General features: G+C 51.2%; 2 protein-coding genes across 6 annotated transcripts in view; one reads left to right on the forward strand and one right to left on the reverse strand.

Moving 5' to 3' along the window:
* FARP2 (FERM, ARH/RhoGEF and pleckstrin domain protein 2) overlaps positions 1 to 3,280 on the forward strand; it is an 86,074-nt gene extending 82,794 nt beyond the window's left edge. For 2 of the 5 annotated variants that reach the window (XM_035544482.2, XM_035544481.2), the window contains exon 27: positions 527 to 3,277. In XM_035544482.2, the coding sequence (XP_035400375.1) occupies positions 527 to 617 (91 nt within the window). In that variant the 3' untranslated portion in view covers positions 618 to 3,277. Of the gene's footprint in view, positions 1 to 526 lie in introns of all 5 variants that reach the window. The other 3 variants (XM_050712638.1, XM_035544480.2, XM_050712639.1) reach the window with 2 other exon arrangements.
* A 220-nt stretch (positions 3,281 to 3,500) lies between these two features.
* On the reverse strand, positions 3,501 to 23,199 carry STK25 (serine/threonine kinase 25). Its single transcript, XM_035544483.2, has 11 exons — positions 22,967 to 23,199; positions 16,938 to 17,168; positions 15,326 to 15,382; positions 14,161 to 14,269; positions 12,850 to 13,007; positions 12,396 to 12,581; positions 12,074 to 12,219; positions 11,299 to 11,413; positions 10,937 to 11,008; positions 7,210 to 7,346; positions 3,501 to 5,662 (listed from the first exon to the last, which is right to left on the reverse strand). The coding sequence occupies exons 1-11, from the start codon at positions 22,994 to 22,996 to the stop codon at positions 5,623 to 5,625; spliced, it is 1,281 nt and encodes a 426-aa protein (XP_035400376.1). The 5' UTR covers positions 22,997 to 23,199; the 3' UTR covers positions 3,501 to 5,622.
* Positions 23,200 to 23,630: the final 431 nt, after the last annotated feature.

Below are 23,630 nucleotides of genomic sequence, written 5' to 3' on the forward strand. Positions count from 1 at the left end.
GAAAACACCATGTACTTTCCCCTTCCTTGGGTAGAGCATCACACACTTGTGAGCAGCGTACATATCAGTTACCTGAGACAGCAGAGTTGTGTTCTTTAATCCACTGGTTTCAGAGAGTAATTTCAAGGGGAAAAAATGTAATTCGCAGTTGCTGTTTGTCTTGTTTTCTTCATTGTTGCTTCATTTTATTCCATATGAGCAAGTCTGTAACCTAGCTGATTGTAAGAAACAATCCATACCACTAAGAAAAATGTTGGTAGCTCGTCCTCCTCAGATGAACACTTCTGTACAGTTATAAGAGAACATGATTTGCTCTAATAAAAGCTCTTGGGAGCTCAAAGCATTGTAGAGCTGTTCCTTGAACAGGCAGCCATGTTCTGCAGTGTATTTGCCACAACTCTATGGTGGGAAACAGATATTTCATGAGGTTTGGTAAAAGTAATCATACTCATAACAAAAGCATGAGATTGTGTCGGTGAGGGAGGGGCTAAGCACTTCTAATGCCCTGTTACTCCTTTCTTGCCAGGTGGATGGAGGTGATCAAGAGGGCAACCAGCTCTCCTGCAAGGTCAAGTCTCTTGCTTCCAAAGGACAAGAAGGATAGTCACTCAGACTGAAGGGGGGGCAGAGCTGGATCTCTGCCATAAACATCAGGAAAGGAGGCAGGTGGAAACAGGAGTCTCTGGAGTTGAGAAAGCAAAGAACCAGGAAGCTCATTTCCACCTGGTATGGAACGGGGGAGCTAGGGAATTGCAGACAGGGATCACATCCACTCCGAAGGGTATGGGAGAGGGTCAAGTCTGCTCCAGTTGAACCCGCTTAGAGAGAACCTAACAACTGCAGAGCTTTGGTGTGCACACACTGTGGAAGGTATATTGTTCCAGTTGTACCTGTACCCTAACACCCTTGCCTGCCCTGAAGGCAAAGGACACCTTGTTTTTACGTTTTGACTGGATGATCGGCATATGTGGGAGGAAACCAGCAGCTGTCAGTGGTGTGATCAGCTCACAGGTGCTGGCGTCAGGCTTGCTGGCTCCCAGCAGTTCCCTTCCCCTGATGCTCGCGGCTGCCTGCACAGCCAGTCTTGCTGCTGTTAATGTCAACCTGCCGGCGCACTTGCCTTAGACTAACGGGGGCCCCACAGATACACATATAGCTTAAAGAGTTCATTGGGAACAGAAACAGCAGCTCTTATAGAACAATTCTGCTACTTGGAGGCTGCCAAGGCAATGATTTTCTGGGGGAAGGGGGAGGAATGAACCAAGCTGTTGAGATGTCAGTATATTGCGGGTTGATACAGGTAGGGTGCGTGGTTTTTCCTCCGAACTCTGCTATGGTGCACGCTGAGAGGGTCACTTGCTATTCTCATATCACAGCTCCAGAGTTCTTTTATCCTGTAGTAGGCATTACTTAAGGCATGGGATGGCAAACACTCTTCACCCTTATGTGGGTGATATTTTCAAGGCATTTAAGCAATATAGGAGAACAAGGTTCTCTGAACATCACTGTTGCTTATGCTTCTGTGTTATGTAAAGACTTTTGAAAATCCCTGCTCATACCTTTAAATATGGGGTGGGATCCATCTTCCATTTCTAATGAAGGTGTAAAAGTCACTGGATTCTAGATGGAGAATTAGTGTGTGAGGACTCTATTAAATCTCTGTATTAAAGCTGAAATGGTTGCAGTTTCTGTTTTTGTAAAGCTGTCATATTTGTTTGCCTCTACAGATGGACTGAAGTAAAGTAAATGCCATAAAATGCTGTTGGACATGGTTTTGATGAGCTTTTATTTTAGTATTTGTGTAGTAGAAAAAGGAACAAGGAAGTAGTGTAGTGAAAGAAAAAAGAAAGTGTTGGTTGTTGTGAGGATGGAGGATTGCTGAGATCCCTGTGAAAATGGGACATACAGAGGCCGACCTGTGCATTCTCCAAGGCTGTTTTAGGGTTGTGGTCTCTGAGACTGCAGGTAGGAGGCTTAAGAGGAATTTTTCCAGCCTGCTCACTTGGCATTTGCCTTGTAGGGAAGACAGGTGACTGCAGATCCACTCTTCACTACCACTGTCACAACGGCCATTGTCCCTGTAAGTTATATGTACTTAATTTATTAGTGTCTTCTTTTTTTTAAAAAAAAATAACTGTCATAGGTGTACACATGTGGATTGTCTAGATATGTTATAATCCCGCTGAATGACTGTTGAAAGTAAATAGCATCTTGATATAAAACTATCTCAGCCTCTTATTCCTGAGCTCGCTATCCCTGCCAAGGGCCACACTCGGGGGAGAGGGGACAGCGTCGCCACAGAAGTGTTGCTTTTCTCAGCCCCGACCAAAGACGTTTCACTTTTCATTGAGTTTTTGCTTTCAGTAGTTTTCCTGGATGGTGCTGACTATGCCTCTGCCAAGGTAACACCTGAAGTCTTTCAGCAGGAGCATTTTCCTCTTTAATGAGAATGTCCCTGTGCAATTAGCACCATTTGCTGGTCTCCTGCAGGGAACCTCTTCACTATGAACAGCCACTAGGGGCATTCACTTACTGTAGCTTTTTAGCACCAGGGTTCAGAACATTGTTACCAGGGTTGAGTTACTCACTAGGCTGCCAGGACTACGGTTCTGAGCTCCCCCAGCACCAGCTGTGAGGCAGCAGCAGCAGAGGGCCAGCACTGACCCCCTGGGACAGAAGTGCACGCCTTTACCACGTTTCAGTGGCACCGGCTGAGGGGGAGCAGCTCAAGGCTAGGGTTGGAGCCGAAGCAGCTGTGTAGCAGCAGGCTTAGTAGAGAGGCCCTAGGGTCCCCAAAAGCAAGCTGTGCTTGCCAGAAGGCAGCATTGTTGGGTTCACGTGCTCTGGCATGTATAGTATGACATTATACATGGCTAACTGCCAGCAGAGAGGAAGATAGGAAAGGTGGAGAAATGCACATTTCTGAGAGAGGGGGAGCATAAAGCCTTTTCTGCCTGGGGTGAAATAGCCTGGTATTTGTACCTGTGCTGACAGCTTACCTTCTGAAAATTGGATAGACTTTTTTTTTTAAATTACCTCCATAAACCAGTAGTCCCTCTCCCTAGCACCACACTTTAAAAATTAAACTGTGAGGTGTACCCCACATTACCAGACGCTGCATGAATGGTAACAAGCCAGCCTCACCCTAAGCAAGCAGCTTGGAGGCATTTTTTGCATGCTCCAGTAATCTTTTCACCCCCACTTGTTTCTCCATCTCATACGATACGGAAACAGCTTTTGACATTTAGAAAAAGAACCAAAGAACAAAGTGGAAGGATAGACCCTGAAGGTGTTAGTATATAACTCATAGGTACTTGCATGGCTAATCCAGAGACTGAACACCTACCATCAACTGATCCTCCGCTCACTGCTGCATAGCAGAAAAGTCACCGCTGGGAGTAGTACACAAGGCTGGACGATGTAGGGGAAGACCACACAACACAAAGAAAGCACAGCTTGAATACTTCTTACCTAGTAAGAAAAAAGTTACACCAACCTCCTTCATTTCATTACTTTATTGAAAGTGGCAGATCCCTTTCAACGTTTTTAAAAACTAAAACCATTGTTGCTTTGAATACTGGACAAAGTTTGTGGGGATTGTTTCCTTTAAAAAAATTACTCATTACACTGCCGTGCATGTGAGTAATAATACAAGGTACCTTACTGACACAATTTGCTACCGTCATGAACAGCAACTTTAAAAGCAGCAGGAGCCCTTTCTGCTAGGCTGCAGCCTCTGCCTTCCACCTCAGTTAAGTTTTGTTTCTGTACATTAACAACTTCTCCTCCTCCTCCAGAGGGAAAAAAATGGGTTTGTTCTGTTCTTCATAAATACAGGTTCCAAGACTGCTCACCTTACAGAGAAACACCACTCTGCAGCAGCTGTCTGGCAAGATGAAACAGCAGCACCTTCTCTCTGCTAGATGAGAGCATAGTGTTTGCTAAGCCTGTATTTACCCATCAGAGAGGAACAGCAAAGGACAGGCATAAGCTAAAGTGAATGCAGCACACGGGGATGAGGGAATGTATGCTCCTTTTGAGCTACTTTTAGCCCAGCACTTACAATCTGCAGGTCTGACTCAAAGTACCAAAAACCAAGCCTTACTACTAACAATGTGGCCTATCTGTCTTTAAAAAAATGCTGAACAGCTGCAGCTTTTGTTCTCAGTGGCTTTAGGGTGAGCCACATCATTCACACACAAACACAGACAGAAAGATCTGCATGTCTAAGGTCTTGCTGACTTAATGGGAATACCTTTACAATTAGAGAGCAGATTGCTAAGCAACCAGCTATCAGAAGTTATTATCCTAAGTCTTTTTCTAGACCTTGAAAGTATAGATGGTATCCATCCGAATTAAAAACTTGTTTTATAAACTAGTACTATACAGAAAGCAAAGCTAATTGGGATGGCTCCACCGGAATACCTCTAAGCAGGCAATAGGGCCGCAGATACTTTCTGCTAGCAAACACCACCACACTGGAGCAGAGCCCTGGCTTCAGCAGGATTACATCCCAGGCTGAAGGAAGAGCAGTAAAGTGACAAGAAGAGGAGAGAGGCCTAGAGTTTTTTTTTGCAAACTCCCAACCACAGCATACAGACACCATTGCTGCTAGCCCTCCAATTGACGTCTTGCCTCAAGAACTGCTACACCGTGTAGTACTGCCTCTCGAAGAACTGAAGCCCTGGCAGTACTGCTCTCTGGCTGTCCTGTTCCCCTCCACTCCCTTTTTAATCCTTCTGCAACATTTGAGCACATGCAGTAGGTGTTCACTGAGCTTAAAGGTGAGGACTGCCAAAAGCCAAGTATCTGATCACTTCAGCTGCAGAAAGCACCAGGGAAAAGAACTCCAGCAGCTCCCAAACCAAATGTAACCACTTTGGCCAGCCACTAGAGACCCAAGGCGAGTTCTGCTATTGCCTGAATTAGACAAACCAAGGCTTAATACAAAATGACGTCCCAAAGCCAAAACAGCAGCAGTCAACAAACCCATCCTCTTGTGAAACAAGCTAGGAAAGAGCAGCAGCAACCTACACATTTTTTCCTGTCTGCTGCTGTAGTTTAAAAGCTTCTCTTTACTAGTGTATGAAGGAGTTGAAACAATCCTCCAGAACAACTGGAGAGCTGTTCTAACTTTCCCAGAGGCTGTAGTGCATCTAGAGCTTGCAAACATACCTGCATTCACACATTACTGCTCACAAACACTTCTATAGGAAGGGCTGGAGGCTAAACCCATCGGACTTGCCTTTGAAACATAGCTAAAGGGAAGACAAGCTCCCCTTCTTCCAGCAGGTGGCCATTTATCAGTAACAAGCTGTGAATCAAACCAAGCCAACATGGATACATCCATAGGGAAACAATTAAAAACTGCATTGATTACATTGTAAAAACAATTAGACCACCCATCATGGGCTCTGCAAAAGGTCTAAATTGTACTTGCATTGCGAACCCCACCCTGGGTTATCATGGAAACACGTGTAATATGAAGGCTCTGAAATGTCCTGGAGTCCGTAACACAATGTTATATCCAACAGCAGATGGTGGTCTGGATTAGAGATGTAGTTCTTATGAAGCTGGAAAAAATCCTTCCCCCCCTTAAAACAGCAGCAGGGAATGTCTGTGTCAGCGGGCAGAGGTCAGGTGGTTCCGACTGTGTGAAAACCTGCAAGGAAGAACAGAACAGGAGAAGCGGGTCACTGCTGCCCATTTAAAGCCCTCACCTGGAGGCTGCTCATGTACACTGCACCAACCACCCTCTCTGGGGACTGAGAGACAAGTCTAATTTTTTCTATCTAGATAAAACTGTAAGTCTTGAAAGGAAAGCAACAATTTAACAAAACAGCCAAGACGGTGCTTTTTTTTCACATGCCTTTAAGATTCAAGTTGAGGCTAACAAGAAACTTGGAGCATTGCTGTTTTACAGCAAGAAACAAACAAGTGGCTCTGCGATTTTGCAAGCCTCCAAGAAAGCACCAATCTAATGCCTCTGCCCCATCCTGCACTGCCCTTGCTAGGCTGCTACAAGTCAGTGACACTGAACAGCTGCAGTCACCCCAGGCACATCTGAGCATCCCCTGCTCAGCTAGGGGCCAAAACCTTTGCAAGCATCAGCAGGACACATTCATTCTGTGACCTCTGTGCTCTCAACAGAGAAGAGAGCTCTCTTTCCTGCTCTGAGGGATGAGCAGACCCACAGATTTGCTTGAAAGCTTTGATGACTTAGTAACAGAAAGCCTCGAGGATGGTCAGCATTTCCAGTCCTTAGTATCTAACGGTTTTTTTTTTGTTGCACTTGACAGCCTCCAATTGCCCCTTCAGCTACAAGGCAGCAACTAAGCCAGCTTAAAGCCACCAGAAATACAAGCTTAGAAAGCCCAAATTCAAAGATATGCGGATTGAGTTGTATTTCTATTACCATCCAGAGCAGAGTGGCTCCTTTGGTCATACAAACAGCAAGATACTTAATGTTTGGCCCCTCCCTGGTTAGTAAGCTAGAAGTAAAGTTTCTTGGTTAGTAAGGAAAGAGGGAAATTTTCTGATGGCCTGCTGTGAAAGGGATAAAAGCCACATTAATGCTAAATACAGCTGGGAGCAGGACCTGACATTGTTGTCTGCACTACAGATGTGACTGAATGTGGTGCCAGTAGTGGGGGCAAATTTGGCACAGCACATACTGAGCAGCACAGAGCTTAATTCTACTGGACTATACTCCTTCACTGGCTTAGTAACTAATTCCCTTCAATAGAAATAAAGATTCCTGATACATGAAACTGAGCAAGCAAAACAACTGACTGCAAGCAGTGCAATAAAGCACATTCCCTACAATGAATCAGGTGTTCCCTATTCCAGAAGTGATCCTGATGACATTTTGCATTGTCCTCAGCACGTGGGTAACAGGACCACCACAATGTCACACGAAGGATGAAGGTGAGCAGCAGCATCTTTCTGTGCTCTGCTACTTTCACCTACACCACAGAAACTTGTTCAATGTGAGAAAGGACTTGAGGCAGGAAGAACTGCTCCCATTAAATGAAAAGCACTTGGAAGAAGTGACTCGGGCTATTGGGTCAACTGTCATCAGTATTCACATCTGAGATGCCTTGACTGCTTCGTAGCAAACTTGAACATAGTTACAGGGTATGCTACAGGGTATGACCATGGTGCAGTTCACTCCAGCTCCACTCAGCTTGCACTCTCAAGGACACTCACCTTTGTACCCGCTCCACCATGTGTGCTATCAGTTTGTCAGAGATGCCTGGGCAGGACTCCTCGGCCAAGCTAAAGGCGTTCTCCAGCTCCTCCATAGCTCCCACATTGCCTCCAGTCTGCTTGTGCTTATCTTTAAGCTGCAAAACCCAGGAACAGTGCGTTAGCTTGTCAGGCAGTGCAGACATTAAGTCCCTTTCCCCTTTAGGATGATTCCATGAGGGTGCAGCAGGACACCCACATTCCTCAGGGGGAAAAAAAAAAAAAAAAAGTCTTTTTGCAATCCAGACATCAGGCTTCCATCTTCTTGAATTCAGGCTTTCCTCCAGGTACTAATAGCAATTGAAGTCCTTATAAAGCAGGCTCTGATGTACTGCTAAACAACCTAAACAATATTAGCAATGGATCAACAGCCCCAAAACCACATGAGTAGCAACACAACAAACAACTCCTGCCATATCTGAACCAGTACAGTCACCTCTGCTGCTAAGGACAGCTTAGCACCCAGACTCACGTCAAAGGCTTCCAGAAAGGAAGGGCAGAAAATACCCTAAGGCCAGGATTACTCCTCACCACGAGAGAGCTTTCCCAAGGGAACTGAGGAACAAAGCCCACACACCAAGACCTCTGTGTGCAGTGTATGACCTAAGTGAAAAGCCTGTTTGCATTTATCATTTTTAGCACGCTCTCAGGGGGTCTCAGCAGTAACAAATCTGCTTGCACATGATTCCTGTTGTTAATCTGAAGTCGCTAAATCTTCATCGTTACAATTTGAAATAGCTAAACCTCCATCATTACAGAAATCTTGATGTTGAGCCTGAAGGAGTGTGTCATTGGAAAACCCGCAGTCCTGTTTTCTGCATGTCCCCACCTTCTCCACTTTAGCAACTCATGCCCCTTCCCAGCGTGCCCCATTATGCAGAGACCTGAACAAAAGTCAAAGCCTTTTGCTGAACGAGAAGTCTCTGCCAGCTAACCACTGTCCGGTTCAATTAGGCTGTGCCGATTAAGGAGCTTTCCATAAGCGTCACAATTCTTTGCCTGCACTTTGAGGATCAGCCTTTCTCGTTGTTAGAGCTCACCTTGTCCTGCTTTCTGGCCCCAGGAGAAAACATGAATGCTAACCCCCAGCTGGAGCCAGCCCTGTGCCCAAGTGCCCAGCAGAAACAAACGGCTGCCAGCCAGGAGCTGCTGTCTCGCCAGCGGGGTAACTGCTCAGGGACACAGCCTCAGCTGCGCGAGCAACCTGCACACTCCCCTGCTCATTCAGAAGTGGCAGGGGGCATGGAAGGCAACTCAGCTGCACATCAAGGACACGTTTCTTAGCTAACAGTATCCTTGCTAAAGCCAAGGATTTGCTTTGATGTCCACCTGATCAAAGGCTGCCTGCCTCAGGGTCAAAAGGAGACCCGGGGCCTGTCCCACAGGTGAGCTCAGCTCATCGTCACCCTGTGAGGGTCACCCCCAGGGTGACAGGCAAGGCTGCTGACCTCTAGCTAGGTGTGCAGTCTGTGCTACCTTGTGCTCTGCACTGCAGAAGAGCTCTCTGAAGGTTAGCAGGGGGCTGAGAGCTGCGCCACACAAAGCCATTTGGGTCGGCTGCTATTCACTGCTTGGCCCTCAAGCCCAAACGCTTCACCCAGCGCCTGTCCTCTCTTCCCCAGAAGGAGCAGACAGGCTTCCAGATTTGGAACTGCCCACTTCTGTGTTAATGACCCACTGTGGGTCACTTTCAGCATAAACATCCAATAATACAGACACACGGAAGCCATATAAAAGATTATGAGCAGCATCTCACTAAGACCTCGATTCCCAAAGCCCAGCTCCAGCCCTGTTATGGACAGACGTGTTCAAAACTCAGCAGATCTAAGAGGCACTAATACAAGGGAGAAGAAACCTGCTGTTGGGAGGAAGCCAATACTGAAAGGAACAACGTGCACAACCGGCAGTGAAGCAGATTTCCTATGAGACTTGGAGGAAAGTTTTCTTCCAAGCCCCTGCTCCTGCACACAGAAGCCAGGTTGTTTCAGGACTGCTCAGAACCTCCTCCGTACCTGACCTCGCTGAGCAGGATGGGCAGAGCCGGCGGGAAGTCTAATCCAAGGAGGGAAGGGGCAGCGAGCCTGGGACAAGGGAGTCAAAGCAGCGGAAATGAAAGGCCCAGGAGTCACCTCCCACAGGGAACCGGCACAGCAAGGTTGGTGAGGAGAAGCACAAAGATGCTCTCACTGGTTTGAAGAGCTCGTAGCTCCAAGTGCCCCCCCCAAAAGGCTCCTAAACAGAAAGGACTGAGAAGCAGTCAGTGACTGTGCTGTATGAACAAACTGCCTGCACCAGAAACCAGGAGTACCCATTTTTACACCACACAGGTCTAGGCCTACGACACCTAGGCTTTCTGCCTCTGAAAGTCAAGCCCAGTGGACTACAGAAGAGGCCAGTGAGCAACATTCTCAGTTTCCTATGCAGTGCTGTCCCAAGAGCACCAAATGCCTGCTTTTCAGAACAGCCTCTGCTTTTTTGCCCTGCAAAACCCTCTTTCCACACAGCACTAGACCTGAGAAGAAAGTTCAAGTCCAGAGACCATCCTTGAAAAAAGCTCAGCCCTGTGCTGGGCCACCCCGGAACAGCATCAGGATACAGAAAAGAGCAAGTCATTATGATGAGAGAAAGGGTTTCTGTCACCAGCACCTCAAGAAAAGAGGCAGAGGACCCTGACACACGGTGTTTAAGTTCTTTCTTTCTGAGCAGAACCTCATTTCCTACTGTCCTGCTGGGAACAGCAGCTGCAGCCTGTAGCCACCCCCGATGATCATCTTCCTCTTTTGCTCCCTTAAAACATCAGCCACTTGGAAAGACAATTACTGAAACTATCCCGTCAATAATCGTAGCTTTTAATTCAACTCCACATCCACAAAGCAAGGAAAGGGAACAGGGTGGACTTCCCAAACCCTTTTCTTTGTCCACCTTCCAGACACCATACAGCAGGTACCACCTTGGTCTTGGCACGCTAGCAATAGCAGACATCTATAAATCAAGAAGACGGCCTAGAAATTAGCAAAGCCAGCTCATGCTCTGATCACATTCCCCTCAGTGCCTCTGCTGCAGGCAGCTGCATGTAGCAGGGTGGAACTGCGGATGGCGTGAGAGCTGGGATCACACCCTGACAGCAAGCTCAACTATCTGCCCGCCCTCACAGGAGCTGCGCTCAGCCACAGAGGCCAGAACAGCAGAGCCCAGAGCTTCCCAGGCACTAGCAAGCCTAAAATGCAGATAAAAACCAGGTACACCTATACCTTACTCTCACCGGAAGACAACACAACACTGTGCTTCCACAACCACAAGTGCATTGGAAAAGATACTCCAGGAACACACTGACTTTCCCAACATAATGCACAGACCTCTGAACAGAGACAGAAATGCTTCACGGCGGTGAGGCACTGGCACAGGCTGCCCAGAGAAGCTGTGGATGCCCCAGCCCTGGAAGTGATCAAGGTCAGGTTGGATAGGGCCTTGAGCACCCTAATCCAGTGAAAAACATCCAGAATGCTCTGGAATTAAGTGATCTTTAAAGGCCCCTTCCAACCCAAACCGTTCTGTGATTGTATGATAGTGGGGTTAAGGAACTAGCTACCTCACCCCACCTCCCTTCTCCAAACCCTTCACGTTTACATATCCACGGCAGGTATCTCTTCATCTCCAGCCACCACAGACAGCAAAGTCTCCTACTCACCTCCCCAAAGACTGGGTGAACAAGCGTGGAGAGACACTGTGACCGTGGCTGCCTCTTGATGGGCTCCGTAGGCTAGAAAGCAACACGAAAAGAAGTTTCAAGCACAGGCAACGGTTTCCAGGGCACGCAAACCACTAAGCCTTTGATAATTTCTCAGCACCTCAACAGCAGCCCCTTCATCGGGTCTCAGGAAAACTACAGCTTGCATTACCCCAAGAATGTGGGAGACGCAGCTCTGGAGCACTAGCCCTTGATAGCAGACAACAGGAAGTTTTAGAACGTGAGTCACTGGCAGTTTCCCCAAGACCCTCGGAGCCTGTTTTAGTTCAGCCCACTTCTGAAGGAACAGACGGCAAACAGACCTTCTGGGAACCATGCAGAGCCATTCCTTTGTGCAGCTTGCTCAAGGAGTTGGGACGAATAGTTGGTGGGAATGTCCAGATTGGACCCTGGTCTCCATCCTCTGTGTCTCCATCACTGCAAACAGAAAGGGGAAGGTCAAGACAAAGCCTCAGCTCCATACACTGTATGTTTTACCCATGCATTCCCACAGGGACAAGCTCTCCCTCACCTGCTCATTATATCACCACAGGGCTTCAAGCATTTCCCTACCCCAGAGAAAATCCTAAAGAGAAACCACGTCAGTCTCTACAGCCCACATACAGCATCACAGACCCGTGCCAAGTAATATATATTTCCAAATCACTACAACCACCTTACGAATTCACCTACATGAACACACAAAACCACATACACAACCTGTTGCCACAGTTAGAAAGCCTGTAACTCTTTGAAAGGCTACTCTTTTTAACTGAAGGTGCATAAAATACAGGCAACAAGAGCCTTGTTTTACTAGTTACACACAGATGTTTCTTCTTAATACTTTTGGTTTCTTATACTCAAAGGGACTGCAGAAGTAAGAGGAGTACAGACTACCGGGTCCCCCTGAAGAGGAGGTAAAAGCCTGTTCCTTCAGGCAGCAGTCACCTACTCCCATAAGCGGCAGCTCACAGGCCTCCCCGAGCTACATATCATCCCCACCCCAGGTTGGGAAAAGGACCCAAGCTGCTTGCAGTAGGCTGCCCCTGGCACGCCCGGTATAGCGGGGACAACCCTCTGCAGGGAATGTACACGTACATGTCAGAATCACCAGAACTTGAATCTTCTCCATGGCCCTCTGACTTCCAGCGCTTGAACCGATCGATCAGCTCCATTAGGAATGAGGTTTTCTTCGTGTAGCGTGTGATGAATTTGTGCTTTAGCAACTCTTTAGCTGTTGGCCTCTGGAACAAATTAGAAAAACAATCTGCATCTAACAGTGTCTGTACACTACACATGCAAGTACTTGCCAGGCTCCCCTGTCCACTCTGCAAGCTCAGCACTTCTTTTTCTCCAGTAGAGAGGATGCATTGCCTCTAAAATACTCTACCCAGGTTCTGAGGTGGACAGCAATACTCACAAATCTAGGATCCTTATTGAGGCAGGCTTCCACAAACTCCTTGAAGGGCTTGCTGTGGTGACCCTCGAGTGTTGGAGGGTTATTTTTGGGGATCAGGAAGAGAACCCTCATAGGATGCAGGTCAGAATTTGGAGGCTCTCCCTTTGCTAGTTCAATGGCTGTAATTCCAAGGGACCAGATGTCTGCCTGAGAGAGGAGCAAGAACAGTGACTGCAGAAAAGAGCAAGGAGCAATTCTACAACATGGAAGCATGCAGCTTTGACACAGCTGAAGGGCTCATAACACAAAGTCAGACAGGATGCTTCACGTTTAACGGACAAATTTCTCCAACAGACCCTGAACCATAGTAGGAAAGCATTGTTCTTGCTACAAGCGGCACTTCCAGTCCCTGTATTAACCCTAGCACGACACAGAGCAGTACCAAGCAGCAATTGTTCTCTTGCTCCCAGCTCACCTTGAAGTCATAAGCAGACTGTTTGATGACCTCTGGTGCCATCCAGAATGGAGTCCCAACAAAGGTGTTCCTCTTGATTTGCGTATCTGTCAGCTGTCCGGCCACCCCGAAGTCAGCCAGTTTCACATCTCCTTGTTCCGAAAGCAGCACGTTGGCAGCTGTTCACACAAATAAGCATTAAGTCCAATGGTTTCTGAATGATCTGCAACCCACACAGAACTGAGTACTGAGAAGGGACCTCCCGTAACATCCCCATCTGCCCCATGAAAACCCTCAGTTTGGATTTCCAGTACCAGATCCATTCCCATGTTCTGACCTTTGCTGGGTAACACGGAACAAATCTGTAGATTTGGTTGGATCAGAAGGGGAATATTTCTGGGGCAGTAGCAAGGAGTAGATATGAAGGGCCACACAATCACTAGATACGATTCCTGCCAACGAGAGGCAATTTGGCCTGAGATACCTCAAATGGTTTTGATGTTTTTTTTTCAGAGCAACATTCAGCACAAGTTAAACTGCAGGTCCTTCAAAGCAACTCACTCATCCCGGCCTTGTACTGCTTCCCCCTCACTCGGTGGAAGAGAGCCGCACTGCTCAGGTTCCTGGGGAGGAGGTGGGCTGTAGGACTGCACAGCTCGCAGCACTACAAACTCTCGGTCTCACACACGCAATGAAATCTTCCCTACCCATCTCCTGGTTAAGATGGCATGAGGTTTCTTTGCTGTTTGTTCACATGCCCTCCTGCAGAGGGTCGGAGCACTGAGCATCCAGCTCTGGCCACCACCTACACAGCACTGTCCTCCTGCCCTCCTGCTTTCCTTTGGTGCCCTGTGCTCAGCGCGAGACTGCTCCGCAGGTGCGCTGCACAGAGCCAGTGCCTAGGAAAATCAGTAACGGGGTAAGACGACACAGGCTACCCTGATTTTCTAGGGCTTTGGACCCTGCGTAAGGACGGTTCACTACACGATGACCAGCAAACACGTGCCGTGGAGTCCAGCAGTAAAGACGTAACTGGGAGCCAGCTGATATTTGAGCACACCATTCACTGATTCCTTTGCTTAAGTCCCCCTGCCTGCCCAAACTGCAAATGCCAAAGAGCTACAGATCCTTACTGCTACTCTACACCTTAAAGACAAAAAACATGAGTTGCAATAAAGCGACAAACACCAGATTCAGAAGCAAGCAACCCAACAGGGAAAGCAGTACTAGGAGACAGTCTTTGAAACCTCTCCAATTAGTTCTGTATAACACTTCGGGATCTGTCTTAGTGGAGATCGCAGCTCTCTTTCTTGTAAAGGATATTCCTCTTACCTTTGATGTCCCTGTGGATCTTCCTCTCAGAGTGTAGATAATCCAAGCCCTTTAGGATTTCCCTCAGGATAGTAGCTATGTAAGTCTCCTCCAAGGGCCCTGGTTTTAGCTGAAAAAGGGCAGGAAGATGATTTAGGGGTGAGCAATGCTTTGGATTCAAAAGCATCTCCATTTGTTACCTGGAAACCTTTTGCCAAGCAGGTCATATTCAGTGGGAAGCACCTACTGTACAGCCTGGCGCCCACACTGCAAGCAGAACGTTGGACTTTGCACTGCCAACACTAAATGGAAATCCTTGGAGGACTTTCTGTCAGTCTGTTAAAGGCTTCCCAGACAACAGCAGGACGCTTGTGTCTCGCTCTGACTTGGAAATACAATGGTGAACAGAACATCTTCACAGTTTCTCCAGATCATACCTCTTTGCTAGCATGCAAGGGCTGAATTTCAGCCATTGCAACAGACCAGGGAGAACTCTTCCCCTCTGGCTGTGGGGCAATAGGGTACTGTACCAAAGCTTTCCTCCTTTTAATGAGTTCTCCTCTAAACTAGTCCTGCCTCCTGTTGATTACAGGTCCCCCTAACTGCACCCTACCTCCAAATCAGTGCAGGCTCAGCAGTTTTCACTGTATGACCTTAGTTACTGCTCTGGAAAAACAGGCTTTCTAGTCCCAAGGAGAAAAGCAAAATCCTGTGAAAGAATACAGCACAGAACTTTTTTCATGTATTTACTCTGCATTTGCACTCCCATAAAATCTGGGGCAGCTTGCTAGACATTTGTATTGTTTAACACCAGGAAATCCTGATTGTAGACCAGATCCCTTCTGACCTTGATGCCATGCAAGCACTAAACAATCCCCGAAGCTCTTTCCGGGCACATAACTTTGGTTGGGTGAGCTATAAAAGTATGTTGCTCAAAACCAACTTGCTGCTGTCAAATTTTATTTCACTGGCTTTTTCCACTGTAAAGCAGCAGAGCACCCTGGAGAACTGCATGGAGCTCAGCTGTCAAAGTACAAACATTTCCCCTGCCCTGCATTGCCTACCCTGCAGGCACAGGGCCGTCAAAAAGATGTCATGTGGCAAGTGAGCACGTGGCTTGAGGGCGTTTCACAAACCAAGGCTCCAGCAAACATTTTTTGGGATCCACAGCTTACCACATACTTACCAAATCCAGGGCTGAACCTCCTCCCAGGTACTCCATAATTATCCACAGCTTAGTGCCCTGCAAGCAAGAGCACAAGCCAAGAGCAAAGACAGTAATGAGAGCAGGCAGACAAGTACAACACCCGAGGCAGCGAGACGTGTGAACAGCCCCCATACATAGTCCAAGAGATGCTGCACACCACAGCTCTCAGAGACAGCAGTGGACCTGCTCCCGCCCTCGCCATTTCTTTCTCTTGGTCCTCAGCTCTATCTGAAGAAGCTTTGTGCCACTACAGACACCAGACTATACAGCCCCTAGAGATATGCATATTGTCAGGCCGGAGCCATTCGACATCACCCTAAAGATCAAGCACATCTTGCCAGTGACAGGGGAGCTTTGCAGCCTTTGATCTCATTAAAGGGATTGCCAGCTCGAAGGGTACAGTCAGCAAGACGCTCTTTTCCTCCCCAGAGGAGAGATTTCCAGACCGAGGTTCACCAGATCCCGGTAGGAGATAAGCAGCAGGTCCACGAAATCACAGCTTTCTTGGTGTTTTTGGCAGAAGGCTGAGAAAGCGCATTATCGCCCTCGAGAAGTATGTAAGGAATTATCAAGGTACAAAGAGGTCAAGAGCTGTGTTTACAGGCTCAGTGTTATACACACCTCCAGCAGCTGCCACGCAGAGGCCACTTTGATCATCACTACAAGCTTCCATTAGGGATTCCCGAACCTGTTTCCAGTGGGAGCAATACCTTATTATTGCTTCACCGCTCCTTCGAGGACTCAGATCCTGCTCATCTCATCGCTTCTGCAGCCCCTCAACACACAACTCCCTGCAAGGCCAGGACCGCTGCAAGAGGGCTGCGGTCCTTGACGGGTTAATTTGTAAGTGCTGCCCTGTACCTGCCTGCAGGCTGCTTTGCAGTGGAGGTCCAACTGGCTTAGCGGTTTTGAGCCATCCACAACATCCAGTGCTCTGGCAGCCTTTTTGGGGCAGTGGAAACATGGGCAGCACTGCCCAGAGGGCAGTTCGGGTTTTGGGCAGCAGTATTTCATACTGAGGAACCTGTGCGCTACTGGAGGGAGTGCTCTGAGCTCCCACTGGAAAGCGGCGAAACGGGCGTTCCCCAGAGAACAGCACGCTCCCCTTCCTGGCAAGGATTTCCATGCGCTATGTACCCAAAAGTAACTGGTGCTGTGTCGTCTGGGAGGGCAGGGGGTTGGGAAGAAGTATCACACGATCACAAGATCATGATGCACAGTTTCAAGCTCTTCTTCTTTCCAGAGCCAGCCTGGATCCTTCTAGAAATACAAAGCCCTCAGTGGTACAACCTTAAAACCATGGTATTTCCAAAAAGCATTCCACAAATTTCCTTTCCAGGATGGCCAAACCAGGGATGGACCCAGCTCTTCAGCACAAAGGTCGCTCTTCCCTGCAGTGCTCTTGGGACCACTTGTGGAACCTCATTTCCACGTGCCCTGCAAGTGCCTTAAAGCCCAGCCTCGCATTAAAACTACATAAACGCAGCGGGCAGAGCCACGCTGACGCTCACGGCCTGGGCACCTGCCCACCACCAGCTGCAGCACCCGCTCCCAAACTGCTGGCAAAAGAATCGCCACGGCTTTGTCCTACCTTCAAGTAGGAGCCATAGTACCGGGTGATGTAGGGACTATCGCACTGGCTGAGCACCGTGATCTCCTGCTGAATGTCCTCAATTTCATCCTCCGCCTCCTCCAGATCAATGATCTTGATAGCAACCACCTCCTTGGTGCGGTTGTCGATCCCTTTGTACACTTCACCAAACGATCCTTTGCCGATCCGCTCCAGCTTGGTGAACAGCTCCTCGGGATCCACCCTGGAGTGCTAGACCAGGAGGGAGAGAAGGGAGAAGTCAGCGAGAAGGGGAGAGCACCGTGAACGCCCACGCAGCCCCCTTGTCATCGCATCTCCCTGCCCACGCCACGTAATTCACCTGACTTAATTCACCCCCGTACCCTAAATGGTCTCCACGTGCCAAAATTACTTGCTGACCACACCCGAGATGAGAACCAAAGCAGACTTTTCCACGGGCTTTCTGCCCCTGCAGACTGTCGGGGGAGGAAGAGGAGAGAGGCCAGGAAGGAGAAGGTCAGCAAGCACCCCTGCAGACGGCATCAGCCCTTCTGGGACAGGGCTGGTTTGGTCTGCAGCTCAATCACAGGCACCAAACTGGTGCCAAAGCAGCTCCGCGAGCAAGCGCTCATCCGTGTTTGACTAAAAGGCAGGCAAGGTGTACCAGAGCCAGCCTTCGTGTAGCGGCTGAGGTGAGAAAACGGACACAAACGAGCGGCCGGCGGAGGTTCAGGAGGATGTTTCTCCAGTTTGCCTTCCTGCATTCACGGGTTGGAATGATTTGAAAGACTTTCACCCTACTCACGTGGAGGGTAATGTGTGCTGGGAACACAAACACCAATTCCCATCAGCCGCCTGCCCTGCTGTCAGGCAGCACCCAGCCTCTCCTCAGACGGCTGCAGACGGAGCCTGACGTCTCGGGAAGGCCAGCAGCACGGAGCCCAGGCACGCGGCCACCCCAGAGGAGATGGGGGAGCTGAACGGACACCCCACCTGCAGCCCTGCTTTTCTGAACAGCCTCTGCTCTCACTGGCACCCCCAGACGCAAGAGCAAGGAGCATTTCCCTCCTGAGATAAGCACATCCACTGGGAGGCTACCAACGGCCTCCTCAGAGAAGTACTGCCTCCGAAAAAGCAGCTGGGCTTCAAAGTTTAACTCCTTCATAGGATGAACACGGACAAGAGAGGGAAGGATATTTTCTGATTCGGTTTCATTCTGTCCAGCTGCAGACCAGGAGGTCCTGCTCTGCTTTGTGAGTAGGTTTTCTGCCTTAAAGAAAGGTTTTTTAAAGAAAAAAAACCATGGAAGATATGGCCCGACTTGCAGGAAGCAGGCAAGCTGCTGGAGCAAGTTCTCCGCACCCAGCGCTTCTCCGTCTCACCTCGCGCACGTCACCCGCAGGGACCGCTCCCTTGCGAGGCCCTTGGGCTGAGCAGAGATTTTATCTGAGAGCAGGGCAGCTGCATTTCTGCACCCACCGCCAGGTTCCAGCAGCAGGGCGCCACCGAGCAGCCCTGGGGGCTGCTTAATGATTAAGCCAGGCGGTCCCGGCAGGTGGTTTGCCTTCCTAACCCGGCGCGTCGCTGTACGGGGTCAGCTTCGCAGGCAGCTCGCTCAGCGGGATTGCCATGGGCGCTCCAGTCCAAGGCGCAGGAGGATAACCAAATATCCCTCTGCATCCACGGCAGCACCCAAACAGGCTGCGCGTCGAACGAGCGCGCCGCAGACAGACCGGAGGGGATGCGCAGAGACGGAAGGAGCTGGAGATGAGTAACGGGGACTGCAGAGGGGACGGGGAAAGGGTCCGAGCTTGAGAAATGCCAGAAGACAACACAAGAACGACGGCTGCGGCGCAGGAGAGAACAGTCTGGCTAATCCAGGCTCCCAAAAAGCCAGCAGCAGTTTCCACCTCTCCACCGACTTCACAGGAAGGGGCAGCAGGGTGGCCCAGACGTTACCTGGCAGCCTCCCGCAGCGCTGCGGAAACGCCACTCACCACATCAGCCTCTCCACACATCAGGGAGAGAAAGAGGATCGTCTCCTAGCAGCACCCGGCTCCGCAGGAGCCCCAGGGATCCTGCAAGGAAACCTTCCTCTCCTCCTCCCTCGATCATTTTTCTACGAAAAAAAGAAACGATGAGGTATAAGCTACTGCTCCCCTTCTCAGCCTCACACGGCACATCCCAGAATGAGGACTGAAACTCTTCGGGAGCGGGAAATCAAGCAGAAGAGCGCTGGCTGCTGCAGCCGGCTCCTGGGACAGCCAGCACTTTGCGTTGCAGGCTCTGTAATCACGGGCAACCTCCTGAACAAGCTTCCTCGCTTAGATGCAGGTTTATCACGTCTTCTGAGGAACGAGGAGGTGGCAGAGGTGGCGAAGGAGACAGACCTACCTGACGAGCACAAGAAAACTCTGCCCAAGGGACTGACGGGCGGAAGAGACACAGCCCATCACACGAGGGGGGAACAGGGTCACTTGTAGGTACTGCATTTACCCTGTCCGTGCCTGGCGCTTCAAAACTGACCTGGAAACACTTCAAAGACCTTAGGTGACACGGCAAGAGCGTGACCTGATGGAAAGAGTCGCTCCGGCCACCGCTACAGTACCCTGGACTCCTGCTGCAGACCAGAGTCCGTTAATGAATTTCTTCACTTTCTCTAAACAGGGAGAAAGGAAAAAAGGAGGCGGTGGGGTGCGAAATAGAAAAATAGGCCGATCCTCGACTCCAGCAGACTGCTGTCTGCCCAGCGGAACACCTTACGAACTACCATCACGGATGCCACGGAAGACACGGCCAGGTAGCGAGAGGTAGAGGCAATCCTGACTTCCCACGACAAACTGAGCCAGACGAAATTACACTTGTCTACAGGACACCTGCTCAGAAGCTCCCGTCCATTGAAGCTCCTGTTTGAGCCGCCACGTTTCTGCCCTGGCTGCGAATCTGTGCTTTGGAGCTGAAAAGCTACAAAGGCACCCGAAAAAATGATCGTTAGTAGAAAGTAACAGGAGCCTGATGAAACACTTCCCACCTGCAACAAACAGTCACAGGTGACCCGAAGAAGCTCCTTAGCACCTGTCAGCTTCCCAACTGGTCACCAGCTTGGGTCCTTTCCATTTCCATCAGCGCCCACAGAGCCCAGCAGGGCTGCGAAGCAGGGCTCCAGGCCGCGGCCAGGAGAGCTGACGGACTGCGGCTCCTCGTCCTGCCGCGATGCACGCGGCGCTTGAGGAACCATCGCCTCACCGCACCTTTTTGCCTGCCTGCACGCCAGTTACAGAGCAGATCTGGAGCCAAAGGTCTCACGCTGTTTCTCCCCGTTGAGAGCAGTCGGACGCTAGAGATGGCTCGGAGACAGGCACGGAGGAGCTTTGAGCACACACAGAGTATCTTGGTCGTACACGCAGGAAGAGGAAAGCACAAGCAGGAGAGGGACGAGGACAACCTGCAGGTAACGCGCTCTGCTTGCGCCCTCCAGGATCTAATCTCGCAGCACAGGAAGGATGCCCTGCCACGGCAGGTACGGGGGCGTTTGCCATCGTGACTGACGCCGCCGCGTTTTAAAGCGGAGCGACTCACTGCAGCCAGCAGGAACTGAGGATCACGGCGTGTTGTGAGACAAGTCCGGCAGCAACACCAGCTGCTGCACAGGTAAAGGATGGGTTTGGCAGCTCTGCCACCTCCAGCTGCAGAGACGGGCAGTCAGCGGCAGGACATCCGCGAGCTCTGAGAGGAGGCTAGAGAAGGACAAACATCTGCCCTCATTTCACAGCTACAACCTGGAATGATGAGCCGCGTGTTGGGGATAGAAGCAAATACTGTTGGAACCCCCACAGGGTCTTCTCTCCAGGCTACGTCCGGCTGGGATTCTTGGAAGAGCTGTGTTGGGCATCACGAGCCAGCCAGCCCTGCACCCGCAGCGTAGCACACGGAGAGGCGCCTGCACCCTGCTGGAAGCCAGAGCTCCTTGGTCTGGGGCAGCTCAGGCCCAGAACCACTGTTCTACATGGGAGAAGTCTGTAATAGAGGAGGTGCTGTCGAGTCCCTTTCTGAGCTACTTTACTTTAAGAACTGGAGCCCACCGGGAGTTTGGCAGCCTCCAGACATTTATGCGGAACCATGGCAGCATTTAACGTTACTTCTGACAGCAGTACCTCCCAACCAGCCAAACAAGCAAACATCGTTTTCCTTTGCCACACACAGACGAAGGGTGAAGTTGGTTTTAACAAACCTCAGCTTCTGACCTTCTTTCCTTCGTTGTCTCCTCTCCTTCCCTGCTTCCCACCCAACATCTCTACTCGTTGCATGCTACGTATCAGAGACGTCTGCAGCAGGCACTGCAATCTCTTTGGGGAAATCAAGTTTGGATCTGGAAACATTTTAAGCTTCCCAATATGAAATGAGGGCACACCTCTTTCCAACTGCTGAACCTGAGACAGTTCTGAACTTCTGGAGTGTAAGCAAGCAAGAGGGGAATTCCTGTTCAACACTTTGAACCACTAATATACTAATTTGTCTGGGACTCCCAGCTTGCTTCACAGATAGCATTCTTTTGCCTCAGGGTTGGAAAGCATTGGCCAGAGAACATGAGAGGCTTTTTCAAGGTCACATAAAGGAACAACAAAACTGGAAACGCAGCTGGCCCCAAAGCTTTAAACACTGTAATACAAATACATCACCCAGCAGACAGAGCTCCCAACAAAGACCAGGGGCCCGCTGTACTGTATGTACACAGCAAAGGGCAACCGCGAAAAGAAAGAGCGCCTGATAAGCCCAGGCAGGAGAGCAGAGGGACAGAGGTAAAGCAGCTTCAGAACGTGCCTAAGGTAACTCAGCACATGGGCAACAGAACAGGGAATCCAACACGCCTCGAGCCCCGGGCATCCCAATCCAAGTCCTATAGCCTCGCGATTTTCACGGGACCCCCCCACTACCCCTTAAAATGTGGTTAAGGGAACTTCAGGCCAATTCCTACCGCTCTGCCAGCGAGCCTCGATTAAACAGCTTATGAGATCCCACCAAGGATTCCTGAAGAGACCCAAGGGATGGACAACAGACTGCTTTCCTCTCCCAGGATCAGACAGAGAGTCACGGTATGACAAGATCTGGGAGTGCCTGACATTCACAAGTCACAGATTAGACCCCTGGAACTCTGCTAAGCTCCGTTGCTGAGTACTGTGTACAAAAACCTTTGGAGCAACCCCCTGCGCAGCTATGGAGCTCAGTTCTCAGCCAGACAGTATCCTTCCCGTGTCCCTCCAGTCCTCTCCCTGCACCGTGACTCACTCAGACGCTATATTTGCATTTAATTCCATAAGCGCTTTGGGGACACGGTTTATGTGAAAGGCAGCACGCAAACCCGACTGCACTGCAAATCAGTTTTAAATCAGAAGACGTCTGGAGAAAGCATCACCTCAGACTACCGGAGCTTTCAGCGCTGTAGTACCACACCTAGGAGCAGCAACGAAAACCGCCCGCAGTTCTCCCAAACCACGCTTTAAAGAGACCCGCGTTCGGCGCTGACACCTGCCAGACGCCCAGCACACCTCGCAACCAAGTTCGGAGGAAAGAAGACTCGAGCCAAGGCCACTCGCGCGGCTCAGCTCCCAGCCCCGAGCCAGGCCGCCACCACCCCGCCACCCCTCCGCATCCCCTCGGCGAGGCGCCATCACAGCGGGCACCCCCCGGGGGCGGCACCTCTCGGCTCGGCACCGAACCCCTCCCGTACCGGGGTTCCGGGCCCTGCTCTCCCCACGTCCCTCTCCGCGCGGGGTGCCCGCACCGCCCGCCGCCTCAGCCCTCCCGCTCCCGCTGCCGGCGCCCCGCGGCAGCCCCGGGGAGCCGAGGATTCCCTCGCCCCCCCCCCAGAGGCGGGCCTCACAGGGGGCCACGAACACCTCGCCCTCAGCGCCGGGCACCCAGCGCCGGCCCGGCACAGGCCCCGCAGGCGGCGGGCGGCAGCGGCGAGCCGAGCGCGGCCATACCCAGGAGACGGCGCAGCCCTGACCCCCGGGGCGCTGCCGGGCCCCGGCACACGCGGCCGCGCTTACCTGGCTGGCGAACTCCCTGAGGTGCGCCATGCCGGCGGGACGGCGCTGCCGCGCTCTCCGCTCCTCTCCTCACCTCACGGCGCCGCTCCCCTCACGGCGGCGCGAGCCCGGGGCTCCCCTCACAGGCCCCGCGGGCACCGACCCTCAGCCGCCCGGGCCCTCCCTCAGGGCCCCCGCCGCCCCTAGGGCCGACGGTGGTGGTGGCGGTGGTGGCGGTGGTGGTGGTGCCGCCGCGAAGCGCGGCTCGGCGCCATGCCGGGCCCTGCCGCGCCGAGCCGAGCCGCCGCCGCCGCCGCCGCCGCCCCCCGTGCCCGCTCCGAGCCGCCCCGGGACACCGAGCTCGGCCGCGGCTGGGGCGGGAGCGCAACAACACGGCGCCGAGGGCGACGCGGGGCGGGGGAGGCGGAGCCGCGTGGCCTGACGGGAGTCGTAGTTCGCCGCGCCGCGCCGCACGCTCAGCGGGGAGAGGCTGAGGACTACAGAGCCCGGCGGGCAGCGGGAGAGGAGGGGGTGAGGGGAGGGGACAGCGCGAGGGCTGCTGGGGCGGAGAGTCCGCCGGGGGTAGGCGGCGCGGGCGGGGCGGGCGGTGGGGACTACACGGCCCAGCAGCCCCCGCGGGGGGCTCCCAGTATGAGGGAATTGCTCCCAGTATGAGGGGATTTCT

This window comes from Cygnus atratus, chromosome 9 (assembly GCF_013377495.2).
Source record: "Cygnus atratus isolate AKBS03 ecotype Queensland, Australia chromosome 9, CAtr_DNAZoo_HiC_assembly, whole genome shotgun sequence".
NCBI lineage: Eukaryota > Metazoa > Chordata > Aves > Anseriformes > Anatidae > Cygnus > Cygnus atratus.